Source organism: Athene cunicularia (assembly GCF_003259725.1).
Source record: "Athene cunicularia isolate RWA chromosome 5 unlocalized genomic scaffold, athCun1 chr5_part1, whole genome shotgun sequence".
Classification (NCBI taxonomy): Eukaryota; Metazoa; Chordata; class Aves; order Strigiformes; family Strigidae; genus Athene; species Athene cunicularia.
Genome location: NW_020799101.1, coordinates 31,569,796 through 31,595,793, shown reverse-complemented (window position 1 = coordinate 31,595,793; position 25,998 = coordinate 31,569,796). Strand labels below are relative to the sequence as shown.

General features: G+C 33.2%; 1 protein-coding gene across 2 annotated transcripts in view; it reads right to left on the bottom strand.

The window, feature by feature from the left end:
• Nucleotides 1-25,998, bottom strand: part of NOVA1 (NOVA alternative splicing regulator 1) — a 154,470-nt gene that overhangs the window by 19,290 nt on the left and 109,182 nt on the right. The window contains exons 3-4 of one of the 2 annotated variants that reach the window (XM_026849087.1): nt 19,732-19,898; nt 9,603-9,674 (exon numbers count right to left, since the gene is read on the bottom strand). In XM_026849087.1, coding sequence (XP_026704888.1) covers nt 9,603-9,674; nt 19,732-19,898 — 239 coding nt within the window. The remainder of the gene's footprint in view (nt 1-9,602; nt 9,675-19,731; nt 19,899-25,998) is intronic. The other variant, XM_026849088.1, reaches the window with a different exon arrangement.

Here is a 25,998-nt window from a genome sequence, read left to right as displayed (position 1 = left end):
ATATTATGATCAATAAACTGCAAATATCTGCTTATCTTTTGACTAGTTTTCTTTTTTCTGCATCACTTAATTATATAAGAACACCGGTCTGCAGAATATCTGGAGGAATTGTATTTTGCTTCAGTACTTGTTACTGAAGAACATAATTAATCACAGTTTAATCTATTTCATAAACCAGTTTCATTCCATATAGCAGTAACACTTTAAAAGAGCTTACATGGAGACTGCATTTCAGTATCTCATGGGTAGGGGGCAGCTGTTAATTTATCATCACAATTATTACAATTACTATTAAGAGAATAAAGTGGATCAAAATATTCTTACTACATTTATGTTCTGGTTAAGTGAACATTAAAAATAACTACAAAAAAACGAGAGGCATGGAGATCACATCAGGTGAAAGAAACATGAAAGAAGAATTTACACTGCAGTAGAACTGCCAAACTACAGGCTTTCAGAAACTTTAAGGAAATAGAAATTTAAAACATATTTTTCTAACCCTATCCAAATCACAAGTGCCAAGTTCAACTGAATGAACAATTTCTCATGCTGAAGTTTATTATTGCTGAATAATGTGAGAAAGACTCTGATGTCAAAGGCTGCAATTGCTGAGTTGCCAATGAGAATACCTGTGGAAAACAGAAGGCCAAACAGTCAAGTTACTCTATACCCCCAGACCAATACTCTTCAAGGCTACAACTGCAAAGATTGAAATGTAAATCACAAGGAGGTAACAGAATAGTGGACTTGGCCCCTGGGCATTTCTAAGGATGCTTATTAGAGTCTATGGTTGCATCTTCCCACTGTCCACTATTTGCAAACTATGCCTCTGAATAACTGTTATTACTTGTAGAAAGTAATTTATTTTCAGAAGTAAAAAAAAAAACAAACCAAACCAAAACAACAACAAAAAGAAAAACCAAACCCAAAACCAACAAGTGTGAAAATAACTACAGGCACAAAACTAGGGCAAAACATTGCTTCTGAAGAAAATGCAGTTACATATTGGTTTGACTGGAGGGTAAAGTTATTGACTGACTACTTCAAGTCTGGGATGCCGTGCTGCAGGAAAAGATCTCTACAGATGACCTTATCTCTTGAAGAGGAAAAACCTCCTACGTTTTATTCCCTGTAGTTCACTAAGTCAATCAGCTTCTTCCTATGCTTTGCATACAAAGAACACTCTTTTTTCACTCCAATCAGGCAGACACCTACTTTAATTGGTGGGTTTGTCTCACTTTTATCTATGACTTCTCACTATGATGAATTCTCAAAGCATGCAAAAGGCAGGCAACGCATCTAGCATACAGCAGTAAAGTGCGCTGCGTTGCTGTACTATTCCTACAGCTTGTGAAAGTGATAATGTTTCAGATGACACAAAGAAAATATTAACTAACATATGCTCAAAGCAGGATATTCTAGGTCTAGACCTAACCATGTCTCACTTGACTTACCTCTGACATGTCAGAAAATTGCCTCTTCTACCTTATAGGTAGAACGGGATCTGTCCTGGTGTGACAGTAAACTCTGTAACCTCAGTGTTTCTCTCCACATTCTCATACATCTCTTGATTATACAAGTTCTGAACACTCTAAAAGCTGATAAATTAAATTCTCAATAGTAAAAACCTTAGACTCTAACCTTCATGTGACTGATACAGTATGCAGTAGGAAAAAAAAGCAATAAAGTAATCCAGATTCACATTCTGGAAATTGCTCTGATACTGCTTTCTCTGGGTTGTTCAAACAAAAAGAGCACACCAAGTGACTCTTTGGCTGTATACCTTAGAATATGGTTGGCTTTTTCTCCCAATACTACTTCTGAAGAAAGTATGTCACACCAAACATAAGCATTAACGACTTGAACTCAAATTTGTTAGACAACAGAGTTAAATGCTGCCAGCTTTCACTCTAGCTTACATGGGATGGAATTTGAAGATGGCACTTTCAATGTTATTTATTTTCATTTTGTAGTGATAAAAGAAGTATGATTAAAACAGCTGGAACAATGAAAATGAAAAAATTAAACAGCCCTTTGCACAGGACATGTGAAGACCTTTACTGTGTTTTGACTAAGAGAATAATGTGTATTCTCCAACTTTTATGGATGTAGTGATCCTTTTTCATAAGCAGACAGACCTTTTCTTAGTACAAGGACATGGACAAATGCCAAAACCTACATAACATATCTACAAATATCCTTAAATGAAAGAACAAGATCTTCAATTACAGTGCAACATTTTTCCTTTAACTCCTGAACAACTTGAATAAGATATCCATGAGAGTCTAAAGCCATTCAATCCAAAAAGCATTTATCTTTTTACATGTTTACTTCAAAATATTTTGAGTGAATAAACCCGCAAATCATAAGTGTACAGGAAAGTGTAATGATAACTTTTCTGCCAAATCTCAGCATATTTACAGAAGTAGCATTGATTTAAAAATAAAATGAGATCAAAAGCAGGTTTCATTAAACGCACTACAGTAAAAATTGTTTCCTAAACCACTTAGTATGTTTCCAAAATTCTATTTTTATTCACTTTCTTTAACAATTTTTAAAACTAATGACTCAACAAAGGATTAAAACCAATGATATGCTAAGTGTTCATAAATGCAAAACAGGGGTGACCATGTAATATCTTGTTAAAAGCTGTTTTCTTACAAGAAAAAAAGAAATTAGTTTGTCCCATTGTTTTCTCATTTTTTTTTTAACTTTACTTTTATATGCATCTATGAGGGAAAAAACAATTTCTAACCACCAGGTAAGAGTCCAAAACACGACAAGAAACTAATTTAAGACATTTATCTATTTTAACAGAAAAGGGATACTAATGCTGTCTATTACACCGAGGAAGTGTATCTTTTTGAAGAGGGGATGAAATAAGAAGCTAAGTGATTCTCATTCTTTTCAAGCATAAAATAAAATCAAGATAAACAAACATGGAATGACATTTTTACTTACAAGACTGCAACAGGCAGATCGTTCATGACACCCTATGAATGACATGCCACTAGTACTCAGAGACTGTGTCTCATGAATGCTCCTGACAACATTTCCCCTACCTTTAAGAAAGGAACAATAAACAGTGAACCCTAAAATTTGCTGTGTGGTAGGACAGAAGAAAGGAAACAAGTAAATCAGTATAAAGGAATATGAATACAAATTATTAACTACATCGTTGTCCAAAAGGGAAAACTGAAGCATACAATAAGAAAGTGTAGAAACCCCACTGATTTGCATAAGATTTTTTTTTTTAAATTGTTATATAAAAATCTTTATAGTATCTAAAAAAGTTATATTTTAAGGAGACAATGCAAACAAAAGTGAGGAGCTCAGATACTGCAAAATACTGTGAAAAAGTAGTCAAAGAACAAGAGAAATAAAAGTAATGTATTAACCTGAGAACCAGAAAAAAAATCTCTACAGCTAGGCCACAGAGTAAGGGTTAATTCTGCTTAGAGTTTAGCCATGAAATGAAGCATTTCAGCTGAAAAGCAGCAGGATAGGTTACGTCTGAAGCACTGGAACCTCTAGTGGAATCCTCTCACTTGAACAGGGGAATAATTCTCCCTACTCTGTTCTAGATATGTTATCTTGAGGATTCCTTATTATGTGCTGTCCACAGTGAGTCACAGGCAACTTGTAAACCAAAAAGGAACTCTGTCTTCTTATTAAACTGGAACTAAAAGAAATAGGAATTTATAATTGATAAAATTGTCTACAAATATAAAAATGCTTTCCTCACACTAGAAAGAAAAGTGTTTTTCTAACCAATGTAGGCACTTTCATTCAACCTTGTAACAATGCACAATGTTCAAAATTATTATTGTGTGAGTCTACGACAGCAATAGCAAGACCTAAACAGAAAAGAACTCTGACTGTGAAGCTGAAGAAGTATTAAAACTGAAGATGAAAGTACTCACTGAGACTAAACCAAAAAGATATGCTACATTGGGAAATTATGTAAAGAATTTTTCTGTAGGCGGTGAAAGTATACCATAAGTTTGGGGGCCTTCCAGAAACAGTCAGCAAAATGCAGGGCCTAGTTCTTCAACTCTATTCCCCTAAACCGCATGATGAGGTTCTTACAGTTATCATATAGTTCTGAACACAAGTGCCACAACAAAACTGATTTCCTTCTCATAAATAAAAAATGGTGTGATGCCATAATTAGAAGAATGTATTTGTTTAACATATTAATAATATATAATATTTGTGGTCTCCACATATTTACAATTTAGAATCTGGTGTACCAAATTCTTTAGTGATAAGTTGATATGAGATATTGTCTATTAGATGAAGTCTCTTTCAATCAGCACATTAGTATTGTGCACAGAACCCAGATACACCTTCTGGGTTTAAGTAAACTGTTTGTATTTATCAATGACCAATATGACAGGTTGAAAAAAGGTCAAACTGTTATCTCACAGAGAACTACTATGATAAATATTCTGAAAAACCAAAGTAATAACAGTTTTTTAATTCTACAGCACCTTTTATGAGAATGCTAAGTATCATTATACTGACTTTGCTTTTAAATACACAGTACTGAGATTTGAAAAGATCAATTGATACATCTGGCATCAATCTGTGACAATCTGTGACCCAAAAAGAAAACAGATTTTTCTCAATACCACTGTAAGAAATTACATTAAAATTAGGGAATTAAAATTAGATGAATACTGCATTTAAAATATCAGAGACAGGATATCTTGAATAACCCTCACATCAAATTGTCAAAGGCAAATATAGTATCTCAATGGACTACAACAGCTATCTAGTATTCTGGGATCATCATTAAAATTTACTACTTGTACTTTAAGATTAATCTACTGATAAAAACTTCATCATTTGAAGTTGGATATTATACATATTTTAAAATTCCATGTCCTAACGATAATAGAAGACTAAAACAAAGCTTCTTTTCCTATTTCTTGTTCCACCTCCCACAACAAAATATATATTTAATGTAAGTGATGAGTTCATCAACCCTTTAAAAGCTGTCAGTATGCTTTACAGACAGCCTCTGTTTTTAGATTCTACCTCTCTATATCAGGAATGAAAAGATTATACTTCTGCAAGTCATTTTACAGGCAGGAATAGGACTATTCTTTAAAGTCAGAAAGAGGGAGACCATCTACAACAATCATTACAAATTAAATACCAATTAATCTCCCAATCTCTAGTTATATGTGTACTATTATATTCCATTGCAATCTACACAATTTGCGTAAAATAGATAATGTAAGCTAAAAGTACAAATTCCTAATACCAAGATTCAAACAACCACATGCTTGTGCTGTACCTGCTGGGTACAGGCGATTGCAAGAAAACTGGCTCAGTCCCATCATGTAAAAAGGTTGAAAAGTATTATTTATTAGAAATATTGTGGCAATGAGATGATGTAGATATGCTCAAAAAAACTGTAAACCTGGAGGACTGAATGAACAAATCCTACACCTATCTGCACTCCACAAAGTTTATATTACACTGTACTACATGATAAAACAAGAGCTTCAGGTGGAACAACAAAGAAGCAAAGTAGAATGTATAACTGTAAAAAATGCAAATGCCACAGGAAAAAAAATGATGCATTAAAAAAGTAAAAATAAATGAAGGTTTATACATGACACAAAACTTGTAATGATGAATTTTATCACATTACTGAGCTTAAGCCTATCTGAATTACAAGTAAAGGGGAAAGGACTCCTACCCATCACTCTCCTGACACATTTGTAAGTGGGAATGTGTGTTGTGGCCTTTTATTCTCTTACAGCCAGTAGTAAAGGTCAGCAGTAGTATCAATCTTGTGGAAAAAGGGAGGATTGGAGAAGGAAACATGCAAGTATGGCAACTGCATTTACAGGTGTACAAATAAACTGAGGAGAATTACAAAGCTTAGGTTTATATCACTCATGTTTCTCCCTCTAAAATAATAGTAACATCAATAAATCAAGCAGATAAGAAAAAAATCTTGTAAACAAAAGAAAATATGTAAACAGTTTAATTATAGAAGTATTTGTCTAACGTCACTTAACTGTTAAAATAAGTATTAAAACTCACACCTTTACAATGTGCTACAGAAGAAAAGCAGGCATGTTTTGTATGATATTTATGGTGTTATTCATCACTTTTGAGATTAAATTCCCACTTGGAGTGTACTGTGGAAAAGTAAAATTGATTTCTACCTTCTGGTAAATAAAAGTAAAGCTTTATTCTGCCAGCTCCAGGGGCGTTAGCAGAAGAGTTTCACCACTGTAGCTAACTGCCAGTGTTCTGACAAAGTTCATAAGAGGGTAACACAGAAGCTCTCAGTTTAAAAGTACAGAAAGATTGAGTTCTTTTCAGTGACAGGCAGACAGGAGGGTTAAAAAAAAAAAAAAAAAGTTATTTGAAATATCCCTAATTCTATTACCTCTTTGGTTCTTTCTTCCTTGGGAAGTTTGCAATGCATGAATTTTTAATGTGAACAAAGGCCCAAGGAAGTTCTACTGCAAAAATAAACAAGACCTTTATAACAGTAATATTGACAGATGTATATCTTCCTAGAACAAAGAACTAAAGAAAAAAACACTTCAACACAGAGGTTTCTGTTGCATATGGGCAATTCGGTATAACACAACACATGACAGTTCTGAAGAAACTGTTTTCTTTCAGTAAGACATTTTAGAGACTATCTTCCTGAGAATCATATAATGAGTAGTTTCATGAGCACTGGATTTTTCAAAAACCAACAATTCAACAAAAGCCAAAATTGCATACAAAGGTGTTATGATCTCATCTGAATGGAGGCAAAGTGAGTCATTAAAAGGAAGACATAATAGAAGCCAAATTTCCTGCCCAGCTTCCTCTGACCTCTGTTGGCAGAGCTATTTTCCTGTTGCAGTAAAAAGCATGCCTAGAAATTGTTCTTCCCACTATGCAAGCTCTGTCAGGAGAATACAACCGACATGCTCGTATAGCAGGAAGGATCGCATCAGGTATGCTCATCAATACACATCCTTGACAGTTCTCTAATTGCAATGATTTATGTGGAGTCCTCCAACCCAGTTTAAAAATCTACTCCAACAGCAACCCAGCATTAAGCATTGCTTAAACCTGGCTTAATCACCTTACTAATCTTTAATATAAAATACTGTCTTGTCATAGTTAAAATATTATAGAAAATTAAATTATCTTAAGCCTGATATGCTACTATATCCACCCAAGAATGTGTACTGTGAATTTATCTTACATCTTAACACTGAATTTTCTGACTTTCCTGTTATCGTAATATCTTGTGAGAAAACCCATACCTGAATGGTTCTTTTCTATTGAGAATCATCTTACACAGCCATATATCAAAACAAACATTCATTGTTGTTCTCTAATACTCTCTGATTGGGTACTTACACGGGTACTGACAGGTTTGAGATTACTGTGTTGGAACCTATTTTCGTGTGACAGCCGCAGTGCAGATACTTGTCGATACACTGGTGCTGAATGCTAATCGCTACTACAGTCTGGGAACAATTGCCAGCTACGTCACTTATCACTAGAATGAACAAAAAGGCCTTAACTGCTTTATTTGCTTTGTGCTCCCTGCTGGAATGGCTAGAAACCACTAGGAAATACTAGGGGGCTTAAAATAATTACAAACCAGTAGGAATGTCAAGGGCTCATGATAAAAGCAGTTCCAAAAGTCACTGAACGAAGTCATTACTGTTCATATATATAATTTTAATGCTGTTCAAAAGAGATCTTGATTATTTATATGAAATCTGAATTGAGCACAGGTTATGAGTAAAATGCATTAAAAGATGTAATGTGGGATATAGGCAAGACACAAAGCATACATTTCCCTTAGTTTATATATTCAGCTATATCACTTGACAATATTCTCACAGAATAACTCCCTATAAAATCAGTATTTTCAGCTCTTAAAAAAGTAATTTAAAGTTTATACACTAAACTATAATTTTGATAATTCAAAATTCATAGAACAGATGCAAAGTAGTACTTTTCTGATGCTAACTAAACAGCATGCTCAAACAGTATTTCCTGTAAATCAAAGCACCTCTTCCTTTTTCTACAAATAATGATCATCAGTGTATACTCATAATTCAAAAGAAAAAAAAAAGTGGGAAAGAAGACACAGGAAAGTAGTAAGAACACTTTTAAAAAAGATCTGTGCACTCAACATTTTAAAAAAATTCTAATTACAATACGGAAAATACTAAAATTAAGAGAGAATAAAGGCTGAACAGAGTGTTCATAAAATATCCCTAGCTGTTGGCCAAGATTTTATCTTTGTCATTTAATGAAGATGAAGCCAAATAACTGTTGCTGGAATGGAAGCAGGCTGATGAAGGCGGCTTTCAAATTGAAGTGAGGGATATCGCAATTTATATTTTTCTTAGTAGTTCTTCTATCTGTACAATTTCTCCCTAAATTTCATTACTTTCTGTATTAGACATCCCTTTCAACAGCTAGTCATGTGCTGATCAAAGATATATTGCTTTAATATGTTTGTGTACTGTTGTATGTTAAATTGTTTGTTCATACAGCCAGCAAGTACTAAGCAGTTCACAAAATATCAAAGGATAAGTAATTAATAATAATGTTAACTTCCAGGGACAATTAGCTTCTTGTGAAAAAAACCACTTTTCTAGTATTTGATCTAATTTGTGCAAGATTTGATAGAAGCATTCTGCTAACTTAAATAAACAGATTGTGTGTTAAAAACTTAGCAAATACTGAATACTTACATTATTTGAACACAAAATACATTAAATTTAACAGTACATTAAAAAAATAAGGTATTTATTAAGCATAAATCAGTTCTAAAGAGCATGGTATGAAGTAACGTTAACAATTTTCATAGGGAAGGCAAAAAGATATACAGTATGATGATTTGTGGACATAATGAATATTCTTTTTCCACTTAAAAGAGAAATACATGAGTGTAATTAAAATACTGCTAAAAGCACAATTTATGCATTTAAAAATAAGACATGAATTAACCTTAAATTTGTTTAGTATGCTTTTAGACTTAATTTTACTTCATTCTTCATCAGTAAATTTTCATTTCAAATCTATTTTTTATTACATACACTACTTAAATAATGTCCCTATGTTACTGTCCACAAACATATTTCAAAATTCTTAAATTAAATAAACAAAGAAGTCTGTTTGCCATTCCTAGGTTGATATCCAGCTAATAAAGCATGGTTTTAGGGGTTACTCCATTATAATTTATGAATGATCCAGGAAGTAAATACGTGTGTGCATATATACATAAACATACATATACCAATAGTTATTCTGTCTACAGACACATCAGCCTGTATCCTTGGTATTTATTAGTCAAATTTTAAAAAAGACTGTTTCACAGGATATGTTGCTTTCATCAGAGATTTAAAAAAGACAACAAAACAAATTAAAAGAAGAAAAATGTTTTCCATTCAATTTACCAATTTCTAGCAAGAGTTAGATTATCTATGGTTATGGGTGTATATATGTGAATGAACGAATAAATCCTTAACCCACCATATCTTTTTTTCTCCAGTTTGCAAGCTGTCACCCGTGAAAAGTATGGTGTAGATGGTAGGATGATACTGTACCTGATTGGCTCTGGAGGTGGTCATGGGATCAGATGGAGAGGACTTGGTGGTAGTTGGGGAAGATGGCAATGTCTGGGAACAAAGCAGTTCAGGAGCAAATCAACCTTTACAAGCCTTAGACTGAACAGTTAAAAAAATAAATAAACCAACAAAAGTAACATAACTAGAAAATTAAAATAAATAAAAAATGCCTAAGACAAAAATCTTTCTCCTACTCATTGGAACTTAATGGAATTTAAAGTCAATTGGATAAATAATGCATGTAAATATGCATGCTTATGCATGTAAAAACAAATTCATGACTTGAAATCAAGATGGTGAACTCACATAAATACTCAAAAATATGCTGACCACATGAGGAATATATTCTTTCCTCTCTCCTCCTCTTGGGGAAAATGAAGACTATAGTAAACAAAAATTCCAGCAAGTTCAATGAGCACACTAGAAACAGTTATCAGTCTACAAACAAACAGGGCCAATGTCTGAAAGAAGTTAGACACATTTACTTTGGCACCTTATAATGCACCATTCTATAACACGGACTATAGCCAGCAAACTGTGTTCCATATCTTACAATTACACCGAAGCTACTGAGTTTTTAGTAATATACTAACTGTTAAAATATTCATTGATATTTTTTAATCAAGAGGCAGGTGAAAAAATGTAAACATCAATCTCATGACAGATGAACATGCAACTAATACCTTCACAACAAATTACTACAATATATTTATGATTAGTGTTAAAAACGTTCATTTAGTTGAGCAAAGATTAATAACTTATCATCAGACCTGTGTTCAAAATAAACACAAAAAAGAATTAAGAGTCATATTTATTGATCACGTTTTCTAAATAATATACAAACGCTTAACATTAATTCTTGAACATATCAAAAAAGCACTGCTCTGTTTAAAATTTTTATATACACATTTCTCTTTTTAAAGTATTAGATCCTGACAAAATAACTCTTCTTTTCTATAAATGTAGTGAAAATGTAAAATATCAATCTTCAAAACATAACATACAATAGTTATTCAAAGCATGTTTTTGACATCTTTGTAATATATAAATATTATTAAAAAAAATCCAAAATTTACACTACTTTTGCTTTAAGAAATAAGATACTAGAATGCTATACAATGTGATTTATCATATGGTCATATAATTACTAACCAAAACTACTGAGAAATAAATGAAGCAAAATTTCACACTTTCAGCAGTTCTGTTACTTACAATCATTGACAGTCCCTCATAAAATAGGTATACATACTTTTGCACTAAAACTCTTAATGCATATGAGAAAGCTGGGACACTGTGAATGCATAAAGTTGTGTATTAGCAAAATACGGGCTTGTACATATGCACACACAAATAATTTAGCTGTATGTTAAGCAATATGAAGATCTATTTTTTCATAGTTTGTACATAAACAAGCAGCCAAAACAGGAAAAAAATACCTTAAGAAACAGATCCTTAATTTGTGTTTCCAACTTGTAACTCATGTTATGAAACAATAAAACCAAAAAACCACCATATACAGCTTAATCATCAAGTGGGTCTCTTTCAAGAGGCTTAAGTAAAAAATTACTATCATGTACAGAGCATTAAAAAAATATGTACCTTGGCAGAATGTTATTGGTCAGCAGACACTGTACATTGTGAAAACCAAACTGATTATTAAGGATTCTCCCATGTCTTTCTGTACAGAGCATGGGTTTGTTTATGAGAGGATAGAATTATTTAGAAAAAAGAAGAGTCAGATTCCATGATAGTACAGGGCTAACCCTATTCAGTTATGGAATTATACTTCTGGTTTTAGTGGGATGATTCAATACCTCTCTTACCAGAGTCTGAAATTGCAATGAACTGATCTTTATCATTTAAGCTTAAACTAATGGGAAAAGAAACAAAAGAACCCCAACTCCCAACCAAATAGAATGGAGGACCATAACATCTTCATAGGTTCTCTTTATTATAGCTATATATTAAGCTGTTATCCTGAACTAAAAAAAAAAAAAAAAATAAAATAAAATTAAAAGATTGTTACTGTTCTATAGCAAAACTCTAAAAATATATTTTGACTAAAATGTCAGACATCTGATAGTTTGTGTGATCAACACCACTGCTAACTAGGACATACTGCATTGTATATTCTTTTTATATGCTAGGCTAATTAATAAAAAGAAAAATAGTTTGTTCTAGGCATCACTAAAACTAAACAGTGGACTTATCAGAAAATACATAGAACAGTTAAACACTGAATAATGACCTAATCACTGATATCACAAGTAATTTAAGAAACTGGAAGCCTCTCGGTTTTCAATTAACTTCAATCTTCCTGAAGTACAGAGATGTATGGCTGGGATGAAAAAGGAGTGACAATAATCATTTCAGGTGACTGTTGAACTGTAACATCTATTAAGTAGAAGTATTTCACTATTCTATTCTAGCAAAAGCTTGTTTAAAATACAATGGAAAAAGATAAAAACATTTAGAAGTAAAACAACTGTATTAATGAAATCAAGTATGGGCGTACACATTTTTTTCCCAATACACATACCAATGACAAAATACTGAAAATAGCAGCAAGATATTTTGTTTTGTGTTTTCTTTATCAGGTTAATAGAGTTTGAGGATAAATTTCTCTTACTGTGCTTAATGACATAACTGCTTTATTTTTTTTTTATATATATCTATACATACATATATACATATAACCTGTGTGTGTGTATGTGTGTCTGTGTGTGTGTATAAAAGAACTGAGAGCATTTTGTAAAAATTCATCCCTTTTCATGTTTCTGTATAATTCTGGAGACACATTAATTTATGGAGACACACCTATTTATTTCTTCAACATTAAAGTAACACAAAGTAATTTCTCAAAAATAAAAAATGAAACACAGCATTTAGATTTTGTATTGAATTTCCACTGGCTGCTAAGTAATTTATTGATATACTCTCAATTGTTTCGCAAGAACTTCTAGGCAAAATTACTTCTTAAAGAAAGTTGGACAGAGCTCAATAATTCTGATTTATTATGCAGCGTAGAATTTTTTTTTTTTTTAAATTTAGCAAGTGTTTTGCATTAGGCAAGCACTTGAATTTAGTAGTTGTTAGGCTTCTGGGAATGATATATATAAAGTGATTAGAAATCATAAGATGAATTTACATTACAGAGTTTCAATTTTTGAGACTGAAATGTGTACTATAATTGAAGCTTTCCTGAAATTGCAGGTTGACTGCTGGCAAGGTTATAGAAAAAAGCAAGTCAGAATTTCTTCCATACTGCACTTCTAAGACTCACGTAGGTTTTTTTATATCTTGAATAGCATAGTTCAATCTATAATGAAATTGTTCTTCTGTTTTCTCAAATATTATTTCCTTTCCTATTACTTATGAGACAATGAATGGAAGACTATATTAACAGGTAAGAGTTTTGTTTGTTTTTATTTTAAGCTTCTAGAACAGATGTTTGAGAAAACAGAGTTAATTTTAAGAAATAAAATTCTGTTTGAGCCATATTTGAGTTGTAGTATTTTCTGAAAGTCCAAGAAAATAATTCTTCTTTGTGTTGCCCACAAGAATTGATTATACTGTGAGACTGCACAACATACTAAAGGGTGCAGAAAGATGACAAAAGCATCACACTTCCATGCTTCATATTTTTGAGTAACAGAGTGAAGATACAGCTGTATCATGGCAGTACAGAATACATATACTCCATCTGCACAGAGTTTCAAAAGGTCTCTGAGCTCTCTTTCAATGACTTCATGAAATGTCTAATGTAGAACTACATATAAACCACAAAAGCCACACCCTTATATATACTAAAAAAAATTCAATACTTACACTCTAGATAATAAATGTTGTACTGAGACCATTAACTTAATTCTCAGCACGTATTAATATATTTATATATAGAAGAGTAGAAAGAAAATGCAGAAAATTAAATACCATTTTAAAACAGGGTTAGACATGAAAGCATGTAAAGAATGTCATTTAAATGTGAACATGAAACTGCATTTACAGCTTCCCAAATTCTAGTTTTTCACTACAGGGGTTGCCAAACAGTCTTGGCAATAATATTATCCACATTAAATTACTATTAATACTAAGCTAATACTGAGTTTCAGCCTTGTATATATTAATATTGGTGCTTTTAATTCACTGAAATTAAAGTGACAACAAAACTAGTTTGCTTAAGCCAATATTTTAATGCTCTTTAAGAAAAGGTGGTATCTTTTTTGAATTGTATTAAATAGTTGAATACCTTTTGCAGCTAAGATGAGAAATAGAGCGCACTGCAAGGCCTCATTGTGCTGAACTGACTTACTAGACTTTCAACAGTATCAGAGATGAGCCTTTCTAAACAGACCACATGCTTTGCTAAATATACTGAATCTTCTTTTCATCTGCTGTGAATTTCTTTAATCTGTAACTCTGGCAAACAATTTGCATCTCAGTGATGACTGTATAAATACATAAGACATTTCCAAAATAAAATTTGGAAAAAAGAAATAATCAAGGATTAATAATTTATTTAGAATCCAGATTGTAAAAACGCTACCTTGATGAACTCAGTGATCTAATTTTACTTGCCACCTTTTCACTTCTGTAAAGAACAAATAAAGTACATTCCGATTATATTACATGCTCTTTGCATTTGGTTCTGCTTTTGTGTAAAAGAATAGATGGGGCATAGGGCAATACAAAAAGACTAAGAAAACTGGCATATATAGAGGTAACTTATCTGCATTTATGAACCCTTTGGGACTCGTCTTTGAAAAAAGAAAAAAGTGTGGTAAGTATGATGTAAAAGAAAGATTATCTCATGTTATCTCATGTCTGGGGACAAGAAGGTTTAAGAAGCTTAAAGCAAACCAGCAGGTGCCATTTGGATCATCAGAGCAACTCTGGATGGAGGGAATGATTTAAGATGAAAATTAAAGTAAAATGGACAAAGAAGAAATCAGGACATTCTCTTTACTCAAAACTTGTCAAAGTAACACAGGAATACTAGAAGATTTGGTGCTGTTAAATAGACATACTGTAAAACTCAAGTAACCAGACACAGGCATCAAAACACATAAGATATGCATCTAAGATTTGGGTCAAATAAACACCAATAAGAAAAGGTCAGCTTTTGATTATGGCCTATCTTTGGGATTTGGAAAAATACTACCAAAACTATAAAGCCATCAGAAGGCATGAGATAACTTCAGAATTTTCTTAAAAATAAGAACACTACTGAAAATTTCTATAATTTTGAATGATGCTGTTCATCCCCCAACAAATCTTCTATTCACATTCAACTTTTGAAGCACATACAGTGAAGAGTTAATCATCAGCTACAGAGTTAATTGTGCTCATAAAACATAGTTCCACATACATATTGATATTATAACCAACACTGGTGAAATGAAACAGAAAATTAAAACAGTGATCTGGCACCAGAATTAAGTCAAGGGCACATGAGGGAAAGGATACAGGATACACATTTTAATGGAATGCTAAACTTTTGACATGAGATCTAATTTATAGAATTGCCTCCCTAGTAAATAATGGCATTTTTTTCTCCTCACAACTTGTAAACACATCTGCATATCTTATTACTCATTGCAGAATGGCAACTGGTGTGATTCATCACCTATGTTCAACAGTGAGAAAAGTTTAAGAGAAATTATTGACTAGATGGAGACACCGTGTTCTACAAAACTACTTACTATTGTTTACCTGAAATGAAAAATGTGGAGTTGGAGTTTAGTAAGGTTCATATAGGTGACAGGCTGTTGCCTTAAATGGATGATAAATAGAAGAAAGGCTCATCAGAACAGAGAGGCATTATAGGAAACCAGTGAAAGTTTCGTAAGGAAGGACAGACTTGGGGATATTGACAGATGAAAAACTGACTATGAGCCAGCAATGTTCGCTCACAAGCCAGAAAGCCAACCGTGTCCTGGGCTGCATCAAGAGAAGTGTGGCCAGCAGGCTGAGAGGTGATTCTCCCCCTCTGCTCCACTCTTGTGAGATCCCACCAGGAGTACTGTGTCCAGCTCTAGGGCCCCCAACATAACGAGGACATGGACCTGCTTGAGCAGGTCCAGAGGAGGCCACGAAGATCATCAGGAGGCTGGAGCACCTTCCTTGTGAGGACAGGCTGAGAGAGTTGGGGTTGCTCACCCTAGAGAAGAGAAGGCTCTGGGGAGGCCTTATAGCGGCCTTCCAGTACTTAAAATGGGGCTACAGGAAAGATGGGGAGGGACTCTTTATCGGGGAGTATAGTGATAGGACAAGGTGTAACAGTTTTACAAATTAAAGAGGGTAGATTTAGATTAGAAGTAAGGAAATTCCTCATTGTGAGGGTGGTGAAACATTGGAACAGGTTGCCCAGAGAAGCTGTGGCTGCCCCCTCCCTGGGAGTGTTCAAGACAATGTTGGATGGGGTTTTAAGCAACCTGGTCTCGTGAAAGGTGTCCTTGCCCATGGCAGGAGGGTTGGAACTAGATGATCCTTAAGGTCCCTTCCAACCCAAAACATTTGTTGAAGTCTACCAAGTCTTTACAGTCAGAACAACTCATATCCTGTATCAAAAAAAACCCCAAACCAATCCACCATTTAAGCCAATATATTCACATTTGTATTCTTTAACTCACGTTCTATTTAAGCACTTAAAAGAAAACATTTTATTTAAAGACAGTGAATGTGGGGGTTTTTTGTTGATCAGCATTTCTGAAGTAGTCATTTTCACTAGAAGAATGTGAATTTACAAATCTGAGTTCAGACATTCAGTTTTTCAGATTCTGAATATAATGTCTGGGACCATGATTAATGAACAGAAGTTAACTACTCATGAAAGGTTAATTATCTACCAAAAAAGTTGAAATGAAACTGGCTCCAATGAAAACATTAATTGGAAGTTCTATATGTGAAAGTTTTATGCTAGATTTTCAAGGAAGAAATTCTAAAACCATTGTTCATGCTTTCATAGCTAAACATTTCATCGAATCAAAGAATGATTCAGGTTGGAAGGGACGTTGGAAGACCAAAGAGTGTAAACTCCTGCTTAATGCAGAATTAGCTGTAAGATCACACATCTTTCCTTCCATATAATGCACAGGTCTGCAATGGTCATCTTTGACTCCATGTTCTTACTGGACAGCCTGCTACAGCACCTGCTACCTGTAAAACAACTTGAAGCTGGAAGGAAATTTCAACTAGCATACAATGAAGCTGCAATAGTTTCTCTAAAAGTGATTTGATAAGACCACATTATGCAGCCTTTTCCATTGTTCATAGGAGCTGCTCTTAATTTAGAGGTGAAATTTAAAGCTTTGTATGCTAATTACAAAACCAAAACAGCTCAGGCTCCTGATCACTTTATGAAAATTGTACTCTGTTCACCTGAGTTACAATAGTGTCTGAAATAGCTGGTGTGACACTTCAAGTAATAGAGAAAAGTGAGGTTAGATGCTCATAGCAGTTTCTAGGAACCAAAAGTGTACTGGAGTCAGTTGGTTATTGTCAAATGATACCTACAAGCAGTAGATGGCTGACATCTATGAAGAGATTATTTATGTTATGTAGAGATAAAAGATGCAAACGTCTGTCAATTAAACATCTATCAGAACTGCTTGGAGGGGAGAACTACCTGGTATTGTCATCTGGCAAGTGTCAGTTAAGCAGCCCAGGACAAAGAAATGACCACAGAGAAATGAGAGCTTCATGCTCATATAGATGTGGGTGGCATTGCAAGGCTTCAACAACAGGTATCACCATTTATGGGGGGAAAACTACCTTTGCTTTTTTGGTAGAAACAGCTAGAAAGCAAATAGAAATATCTTCAAAGGTCCTAATGAAGGTAAAATTGATTATTACAAATCAACTCTCAATCTCAAATGCTGTCCATTTCCTTCAATCTGCAACATATTTTGGCTACCAAAGTTCTTGGGTAATACTCCAAGACAGGATAAACCATGTAAAAATTTGTGTAAAAGAAGATGATCATTCATAAGGCTTATTTTTTGACAAGTTCAAAATTACTTGTATTATACATTACCCCAATCATTTTAATAAAATTGTGTCCTGTCTACTATTTGAAAAAAATAATAGCAACACTGGCCTTCTGGATCATGACCAACTATTATAAAATATTATACTTTTAATTTCTTAGAGGTATTATATCTCTCATTACGATACAGGATATTCTGACATTGGAGGATAGATTACATGACTGCAAGCTCTAAGAACTAAGCTAACAATTACACTTCTTGGTAAAAATAATGGATTTAAGATTTATTGAGTCAATATTTATAGTGTATGAATTTATCATGAATAGAAGTTGCTTCATTAAAAGAGAAGTTAATCCATTCATTGTGTTAAAAATGCTCTAACATATGCATATGCATATCTCAAATATTTGCAGTCATATTATTATGCACCTGTATGTATACAGGTAATATATTAAAATTCTATTATGTAGAGCCAGCCACTAAATAACAGTCTTATAAGTTACACACTTCACTAGCAGCAGCTCTATTCACTAATCCATCACTTCAGAATTTAATTCAGCATTCCAAACATGGAATTGTGTTTAAAAAATTGTGTTTACAAAAAAGAACGCAACAAAACCCAAACCCACCAACCAAAAAAAAAAAATTGGAAAAAACCCTCAACTACTTTACAAATAAGTTTTCTGGAGTACTGTAGACAAGTTCTATCAATTACATATACAAGACAGGAAATATTTAGGCATGTCACTAAACAGCTCTGTAATCTAGTTTCTCAGGATCTTACTGACTTACTAAAAAATTAGTTTCATTTCATTGAAAAGGGGAAAAACACTTTTCACTGTTATAGAGAACACTTATTTCCCATTGGGTTAAGAAGTATTAGCATAACGTTTAACATTTTACAAGCAGAAAAGCCATTCAAAATACAGATCGCATCAGCTTTTTCTCTCTACCTCTGGCATAATCATTTTCATGTCTAATAATTGAGAAACTAATCTTATAAAATTGGGGCTTTTCTTTCTAGTATTTTCTTATAAATTATCTAGAGTATCTTTTAAGTAAAAGTATTGCATATACAGAAAAACTAATATAGTATTAAATATTAGATATCATATAAAACGGCTTATGCATAGTTTCATCTATCTAAAGCAGATCGATTGTTCCAAACTCATCCTGTTCAAAGACATATTCATAGAAGAATTCTATGTATGTCACTATATACAAAGTAAAGTAATTGCATACAGTTACCAAATTATAAGATACTGAATCTTGCTAGTGTAGAAGGACAAAACAATCTTTTCCCATATAGGACAGGTGAAAAACTAAATTCTATCATATATATGATAGATAGACAAAACAAAATTTTACTAACGTTTACTCATTTCTTTCCTCAGCTTTTTCTTATTCAATACAATGGAAAATAATCTTCAATCCTGTATGACATATTTCACATTCTCCATACAGGGTAATTTTTGAAAAAAATAAAATTGTTCTTGAAAAAGATAATGAGCTGAAGAATCTGAAGACTACTACACCAATAATACCTTGAAAATATATTTTGCATTGCCCATAGATATTCAAAGAAGTCAGTGTAAAACAGGCAAAAAGATGCCAAAAATAACATAAACTGAAATTGTGGAAAACATCCCAAGTAAATGATCTTTGTATTTTCAAGTTCTTACAGGTAAGATTTCAAAGTATCTAATATAGGGTCAAAACCACCAATGAACATTTTGTTTTTATTTTAAATACATAAAAGTAGAAAACATTCAGTTATTCTGATTTTTTGTAATGCTAAAGATTTACAGAGAGGTTCATTGTCTAAGATTAAAATTCAGCGATCTTTAACTAAAACCTATAAGTGTATTATCAGCTTATACAGTAAAGAAACATTTATGAAAGAAACACATTAGTGTGGCATTGAAATTTATGAAACACTGTCTAAAAGAACTGCTGAGAAACATGGAACGTGTAAGTACAAGGAAAAACAGCACCAGCAAATTACTAGAGGGTAAAATAACATTTTCTTAAAGAACATGTTATGCTGACCCCTTGCAGCCTTAAAGTTTTAAGACTTCTAAAGAGCTGCTGTGACTCTCTATTCCCAACCAAAAACTCACTTGTTTGATGCGGTCTGGATTAACAGTGGTCTGAGGCTGTAGAATGCTGACAGGCTCTGTCTTGGCCACATTTTGAGGCATTTCTCGAATCTTCTCTGCAATGAAGCCATGAACTGCATTTAGTGCTTCAACTGTTCCCTGGATCAGACACACCCGCTCTGTAGTACCTGTAAATACCAGAAGTTGACTTGAATAAAGCAGATTCTTCAAGATCCCACAAATTGCTTCAATTATGGCATAAAGATGACACTCAAAAGCAACCTTGCAAAACCAACTATCAACATCTCCATAAAGATACAAATGAAAGCAGATGTTTTTAAAAGATAACATATTGATGAGCTGAATATAATTTAAACAACTCGTACTCGTGTAGGTCCTACAAACACATAACTTTCCAAGTCAATCGGAATATATAAAATAAAGAACAAAACTACTAGGTTTTGTTGGAAATGTTAGCAAATACAATAACTGGGTGCAGACTACATGTCCTTTAAATGATTTTCTAAAATACTGTATAAATTCTAGGTATCACAAGGTTGAACATAATAGGCAGCATTAGAGAGGCACTTGGAATAAGTTTTTATAACGAACACCTGAACTGCAAATACATTCATTTAGTGTAGGCATTATTAGATCATTTCTTAAAACAGCTGAAAGTCATTACAGCAAGACCTTTCAAGGCCAACTGATCTCATATATTTGAGTATCCACTTTGTCTTTTATAACCTTCCTAACTTACAACATACATACCTGCAATAATTGCAATTTACTGAATACATGCAGATTAAGCTGTCTTTAATGTGGTTTAGGAGTTGCAAACTATGAAAGCTTGTACGAAATAAGTAGTCAATACCCAAAAATTAAATTTCAAGAATTTCTGTTTAGAGTTACGCTGAATACTATTCGTGCAGGATATCCAGACTCCATGTGACCACCTTCTCAGCATCCATGTTCTAAGGTCATGGGAGAATACTATACACTTGTCAAATAGGTCTGACAGGTGAAATACATATTTATGTGTAGCAATACAAGGCCTTTGGTGGCAATAAAGCAGAGTAGGGGGCAGTTTACCACCATACACACTTGTAAAGATAGGACAGATACTTAAGAAAAAGAGGCCTTGAACATATTTCTCATTCCCAAACTCTACAGCAAAGTGTAACCTTCTGCTTCTTTTCATTTCACTTTTGCTGCGTTTTCAGTTCTAACCATTCTATTCTGCTCTGTATCATTTTGCTTAACTCTATTCTCCAGTACATTCTTTATCTTGTATTGGCTGTCACTCCCTCTCCCTTATATCACCATTATGCGCTCTCACTTTTAATTTCGCTGACTCTTATAATGACTTCCCTACCCCTGTAGCCTGGAGGAAGAAGTCTGATGTGTCATGTTTATCTCATCTTTTGTATACTACCTCACAGAATTTGTGATTCTATGCCAATTACAAACAAACATTAAATAACTACCGTAGCTTTAGTAATAATTCTCTAGAAAGGTTTAGACAAAGCCTACATTGCCACATAACACTTTTCCAAACTGAAATCATGCTGTTTCTGTTTCAAAAAACCACACCAGTGCTTACTGATTTGATTTCTTAACCAAAAAAAACCCCTACAAGATGGCCAAAGATGAATGCAGAACTGTTGAAAAACACTTCATTTATTTTTTTTGCCACTAGCGTGGTTTTAGATGATTTTGCATGGCTTTACTGTATGCCAAAAGAAGCTTTTTTAACATCTTGGGTTACTGCTTGATACATCTTCATTAGACAAATAATATAAAAACCCCCAGTACGATCCTAAGGATACAAATATGAAGCTGCACTGAAATAACCCACATATCAAACCACTTAAATAGGTTCCACAAAACCAGTTTTGACTTGAAAAAAATATAATCTAACAGGAACTGGGATAAAAAAAATACACTTAAAAGGGAGCATTGTAATTTCCACTTTGTTCTGCAGAAATACCAAACCAACAAAACTCCACATCCAAGTAAAACTGCTTTGAAATTTCATGTAGTGCATACTTCTATAAACACATTCTGTACATTTCTAACATACTCAAATTAATGAATTTCCATCGGTATGTTTTTAGCTTCAAATACCAGTAGAACAGCTGTAACAGATGAAAATGAAAATGTGAACTATCACGATATTAGTGTATTCCTGAAACCATAATACTGACATGCAAAGATATGCCAGATACATTATTCAATGCCAATGCATATTTTGCTTCAAGATTACAGGGGGGGAAACAAAATAACAAATTTGATCTATGGAATTACCACAAAAGTAAATATTGATGTATTCCTACTAAATATTATTGACATGATCACACATGAATCTTTTCTGCTGAAAAATTCATTCACTTTACCTAAATAAATGAAAATTACAATATAATGGTATGGTAAGCACTAAAAAATGTGAAATTATTTCTGAAGTTCACACCATCTTAGTTGGCCTCATTACCATTGTACAATCTGCACAGAATCACAAGCAATACATTGATCAGAGGAATGTACCAGGGAGGTAAGTGAACTCCTCTTTAAAATTCCCTTCCTATCAATTTTATGTCTTCAGTAATATCTACTGTTATCAACTCATCTTAAGATATGCTCCATATAACACTACAACGTAGTTTTTAACAGAGAATAGTACAGTAACCCTAGTCATCTGCAAGAAAAAATTGCTTTTTAGTAGTAAATGCTTCTTATCTGGTTCTGTGGATGATCTCTGAAGATTAAATATCTCATTACCTAAAGATGAAACAACACACTAAGAGCCCTGCCTGCTCATTAACTTAACGTATTCATGTGCATCTAAAATCATTCGAAGATTTTTTTCCTATGAAACAGTATCAGGCAATGCTGAAATTCACCTTCATAGAAGAAGCTCTACGGAAAAAACGACAGAATGAGAAATAAACATTCTTTCTCTATTAAAATATGTTATTCAAAATAATTAAATTAGGATTAAAACATGTCAATCAGGACTTCAAAAGATGTCAGGTTAATAGTCCTTGAGAAAAAATATAAAGTTAAAATTATTACACTCTTAACAGCAAGTTATACAAGTATAATCAAATGCACATTTCTCAAGAGCAAGATATTTAGAACATTTATGTGACCTGTTATAGTGTCTTTGCAACAAATCAACTTAAAACTACAGCTAATCTTCTTTTTCCAAAACATTCCATCGAAAAAGGGAGTTTGAATGACATAAGTGGAAGTCACCACGGAAAATGAAACTTGGTTTCTAGATGAAGCTTTCTTAAATGCCTTTTTTTTTTTTTTTTTCTTTCCCCTTCTTGGCTTCTTCCCCCTTTTGCAAACAACTCCTGTGGTTTCTGTGTAAAGCAATCCAGCTCTAAGAAAATGCTCTGGGGAGTCTTTATGCCGCAGTATTAATTGTCTCCTAAATGATGAGATGTGATGTGGATTGATCAATGCAGCTAATGCAAGTGTTCTTTAGGTCAGCAGACAACACACTGAAACAAAACACAGATCAGGTTACGTCCAAGCTACTGGAGACTAATATGGAAAGCACTTCACAGGGATGACTACTGTCAAAACATTGGAAAGGAAAACAGTCAACGTTAAATAGGAATTTCATTAGACTTGACACGAAGTGACTAAAGGCTATTCTACAATCTGTGTTATTTTAGAAGTTGCAATATAATAAAAATATGCTTTATGTCACAGTGCGGAACAAACACACTACATTTCAGAATGTATAACCAGGATGTAGTAAATGGAAATCACTCTTTCATGAAGAAATACAATTGTGAAAAAGCACATTTCACATAGAGTAAGATACAATTTTAAAGTGCATCACAGTAGTAGCACATTTTCTTGGAGAAAAAAAAAAAAAAAAAGTAAAAACAAAAATTCTGGAGAAACTGTATACATGTGCAATTGGGAATTGCTTTAATTTTATGAAGTGATGTTGTTGTATTCCTTTGCACAACTCTAATAGCTTTTCACTCAGATAAAACAGCACAATAATTTACAGGAGTCACACAAAAAAGAAAACTGCCAGCTACATGACCAACCTGTAAAACAAAAATAAGCCTATGATTCACTAAAGTTGGTGAAATTTCTGTCATTTTACAAGCTTTTAGGCTCCATTAGTGTCTAAAGTAATCTGTCAGATTATTTATCATTTTCAGTTGTTTAACAGTTGCATCCAATCCTTTTTCCACATTTCTGTGAACAAAAGCTCAGCCATGTATATGTATACTTTTTGTCATATGATTTTCAAAATATATATTTAAAATACAGATCACATTTTTTAAATAGCTGACTTGGAGAAAGCAAAATTACAATCATTGCCCTTTTTTTTTTTTGGTGCAAACATAGCAGATATAAAATTTACAACTGAAATAAAAATTAGCATTGGGTATTGTATATTGTCTTTCCCATATGAAGAAATTAAACATATACAGGAAAAGAATAGTTCTGCCACAGAAAATGACCAAATGTAGAGTAGGTAGTCATCATTCCTGTACACTAAAAAAAGACAATTTTTGATGTATGTTCAATAACACTGAAGTCCATGACAGAAGTTTACATGTGGCTGCTGCTGCTGTTGCTACAATCATTTCATGTTTACTTTTTCTAAGGAACCCAAGTAAATTAGTCAGTATTTGTATGTGCTCTACTTTTCAGCAAGTAAAATGTGTTTCTTTCCTCTTATATCTGAATTAAAATTCAATTTGTAGATGTATGTTTCAACTATTTCTTATCAATAAAGAGGCATAATGTAATTGCACAGAAAAGCCTGCCTGTACTGCCCAATAAAAATAGATTTTTAAAACCAATGGAGAAAAAAAGAAATCTTAATTCAGTTTTTTGTTTGTTTAGCTATCAGGGGGAAATTTTTTGCAGTGAGTTTTTTTTAATGTGAAAACAGATACAGCATTATCTAAAATACTCTTTTTTCTCTTCAGTTCCATGGGGGAGGGGAAGATTAAATCATCAGCAGCCACCAGTAAATTCGAAGTAAGTAAAGAAAAACCTGTTCTGAAATCTAGTAAGTTAGATAGGTCTAAAATCTAAACAGCTTGCAATAACTTTATTTTAATAATTCATTTTTCCTTCCACCTCCTTTAACTACCTAAAACTTTACTTTGCCAACTACATGGCACTAATTTTGTCAAGAGCTTCAAAACAACAGACCACAAGCTTTTTCTCTGATAAGGTTGTTATTTACTTATTAGACAACTTTAAAACAACCATTAGAATAAATGGTAGAAGATGCAACAGTATGATGCATTCAACGTCCTTATTTCTATACTTAACAAGCATACATCTATACATGGTTATCATTAAACTTTTAAGTGTTTACTTAAAGACTCTGAATGTGTAAGAGTTCTACTGTATTCACAGAAACACTAAATGTTAAATGTGCTTCTGTATTTTATGAACCTCAGTTGAAATGCTTTGGAGAACGCACCGTACCTTTCAGAAAGGACTGTCTGGCATTTATATGACTCTATGTTCTTTACATCAATCTTAAAGAGCATCTGAAAGCCTAAAAAGCACAATGTATTACCAGCCCCGGGTAATCCCAATATATCCACTAATTAAATCTCCTTATATTTTTCCAGTGTACCATGCCAATCTCTGACACTGAAAGGGAAAACCTGACAGAGGAGCCAAAGCTAAAAACCTTAGCTAAATGAAAGGCTGCACTACAGTCTCTCATCAGATGATTTGCATCAAGCTTTTTAGTTGTTAACTCACAGTACAGCAGTCTACTAACCCTAACATCCCATACGTTTATTTTTGTGATCCATCATCAGATGGCCTGTAGTCAGATTCCATATAACACCGCCAGCGACTCTTTCAGCCTAAAACCAATCTTGCGGAAGCTCTTGGTAAAATAGGACTCCACTTTGACACCACACCCAAGCAATGTAAAAATTGTCAATAACACACAACATGAAAATCAGATAAACTCTTCCTCGCATATAATATTTCCTCTCTACACTTGCATAAAACCTCAGCAAACAAAAGTCAGACTATAAAAGTCTGTTTTATTCATATGCATTAGCAGTATTTCACAATGCCTTCCTTACACAGATACGAAAAATCTTTATTATATAAATGACAAAATGTACACAACTTTAAATGGAACACATAAGAATATCCCACATACGTGCAAAGTGTCACAGAAATCTCAAAAAGACAGTTTTATTCTTCAGTCCTTATCTCCCTCCTGACTTTTTATCTTTGTTGCTTGAGAGAGAACTAATTGGCCTTAAT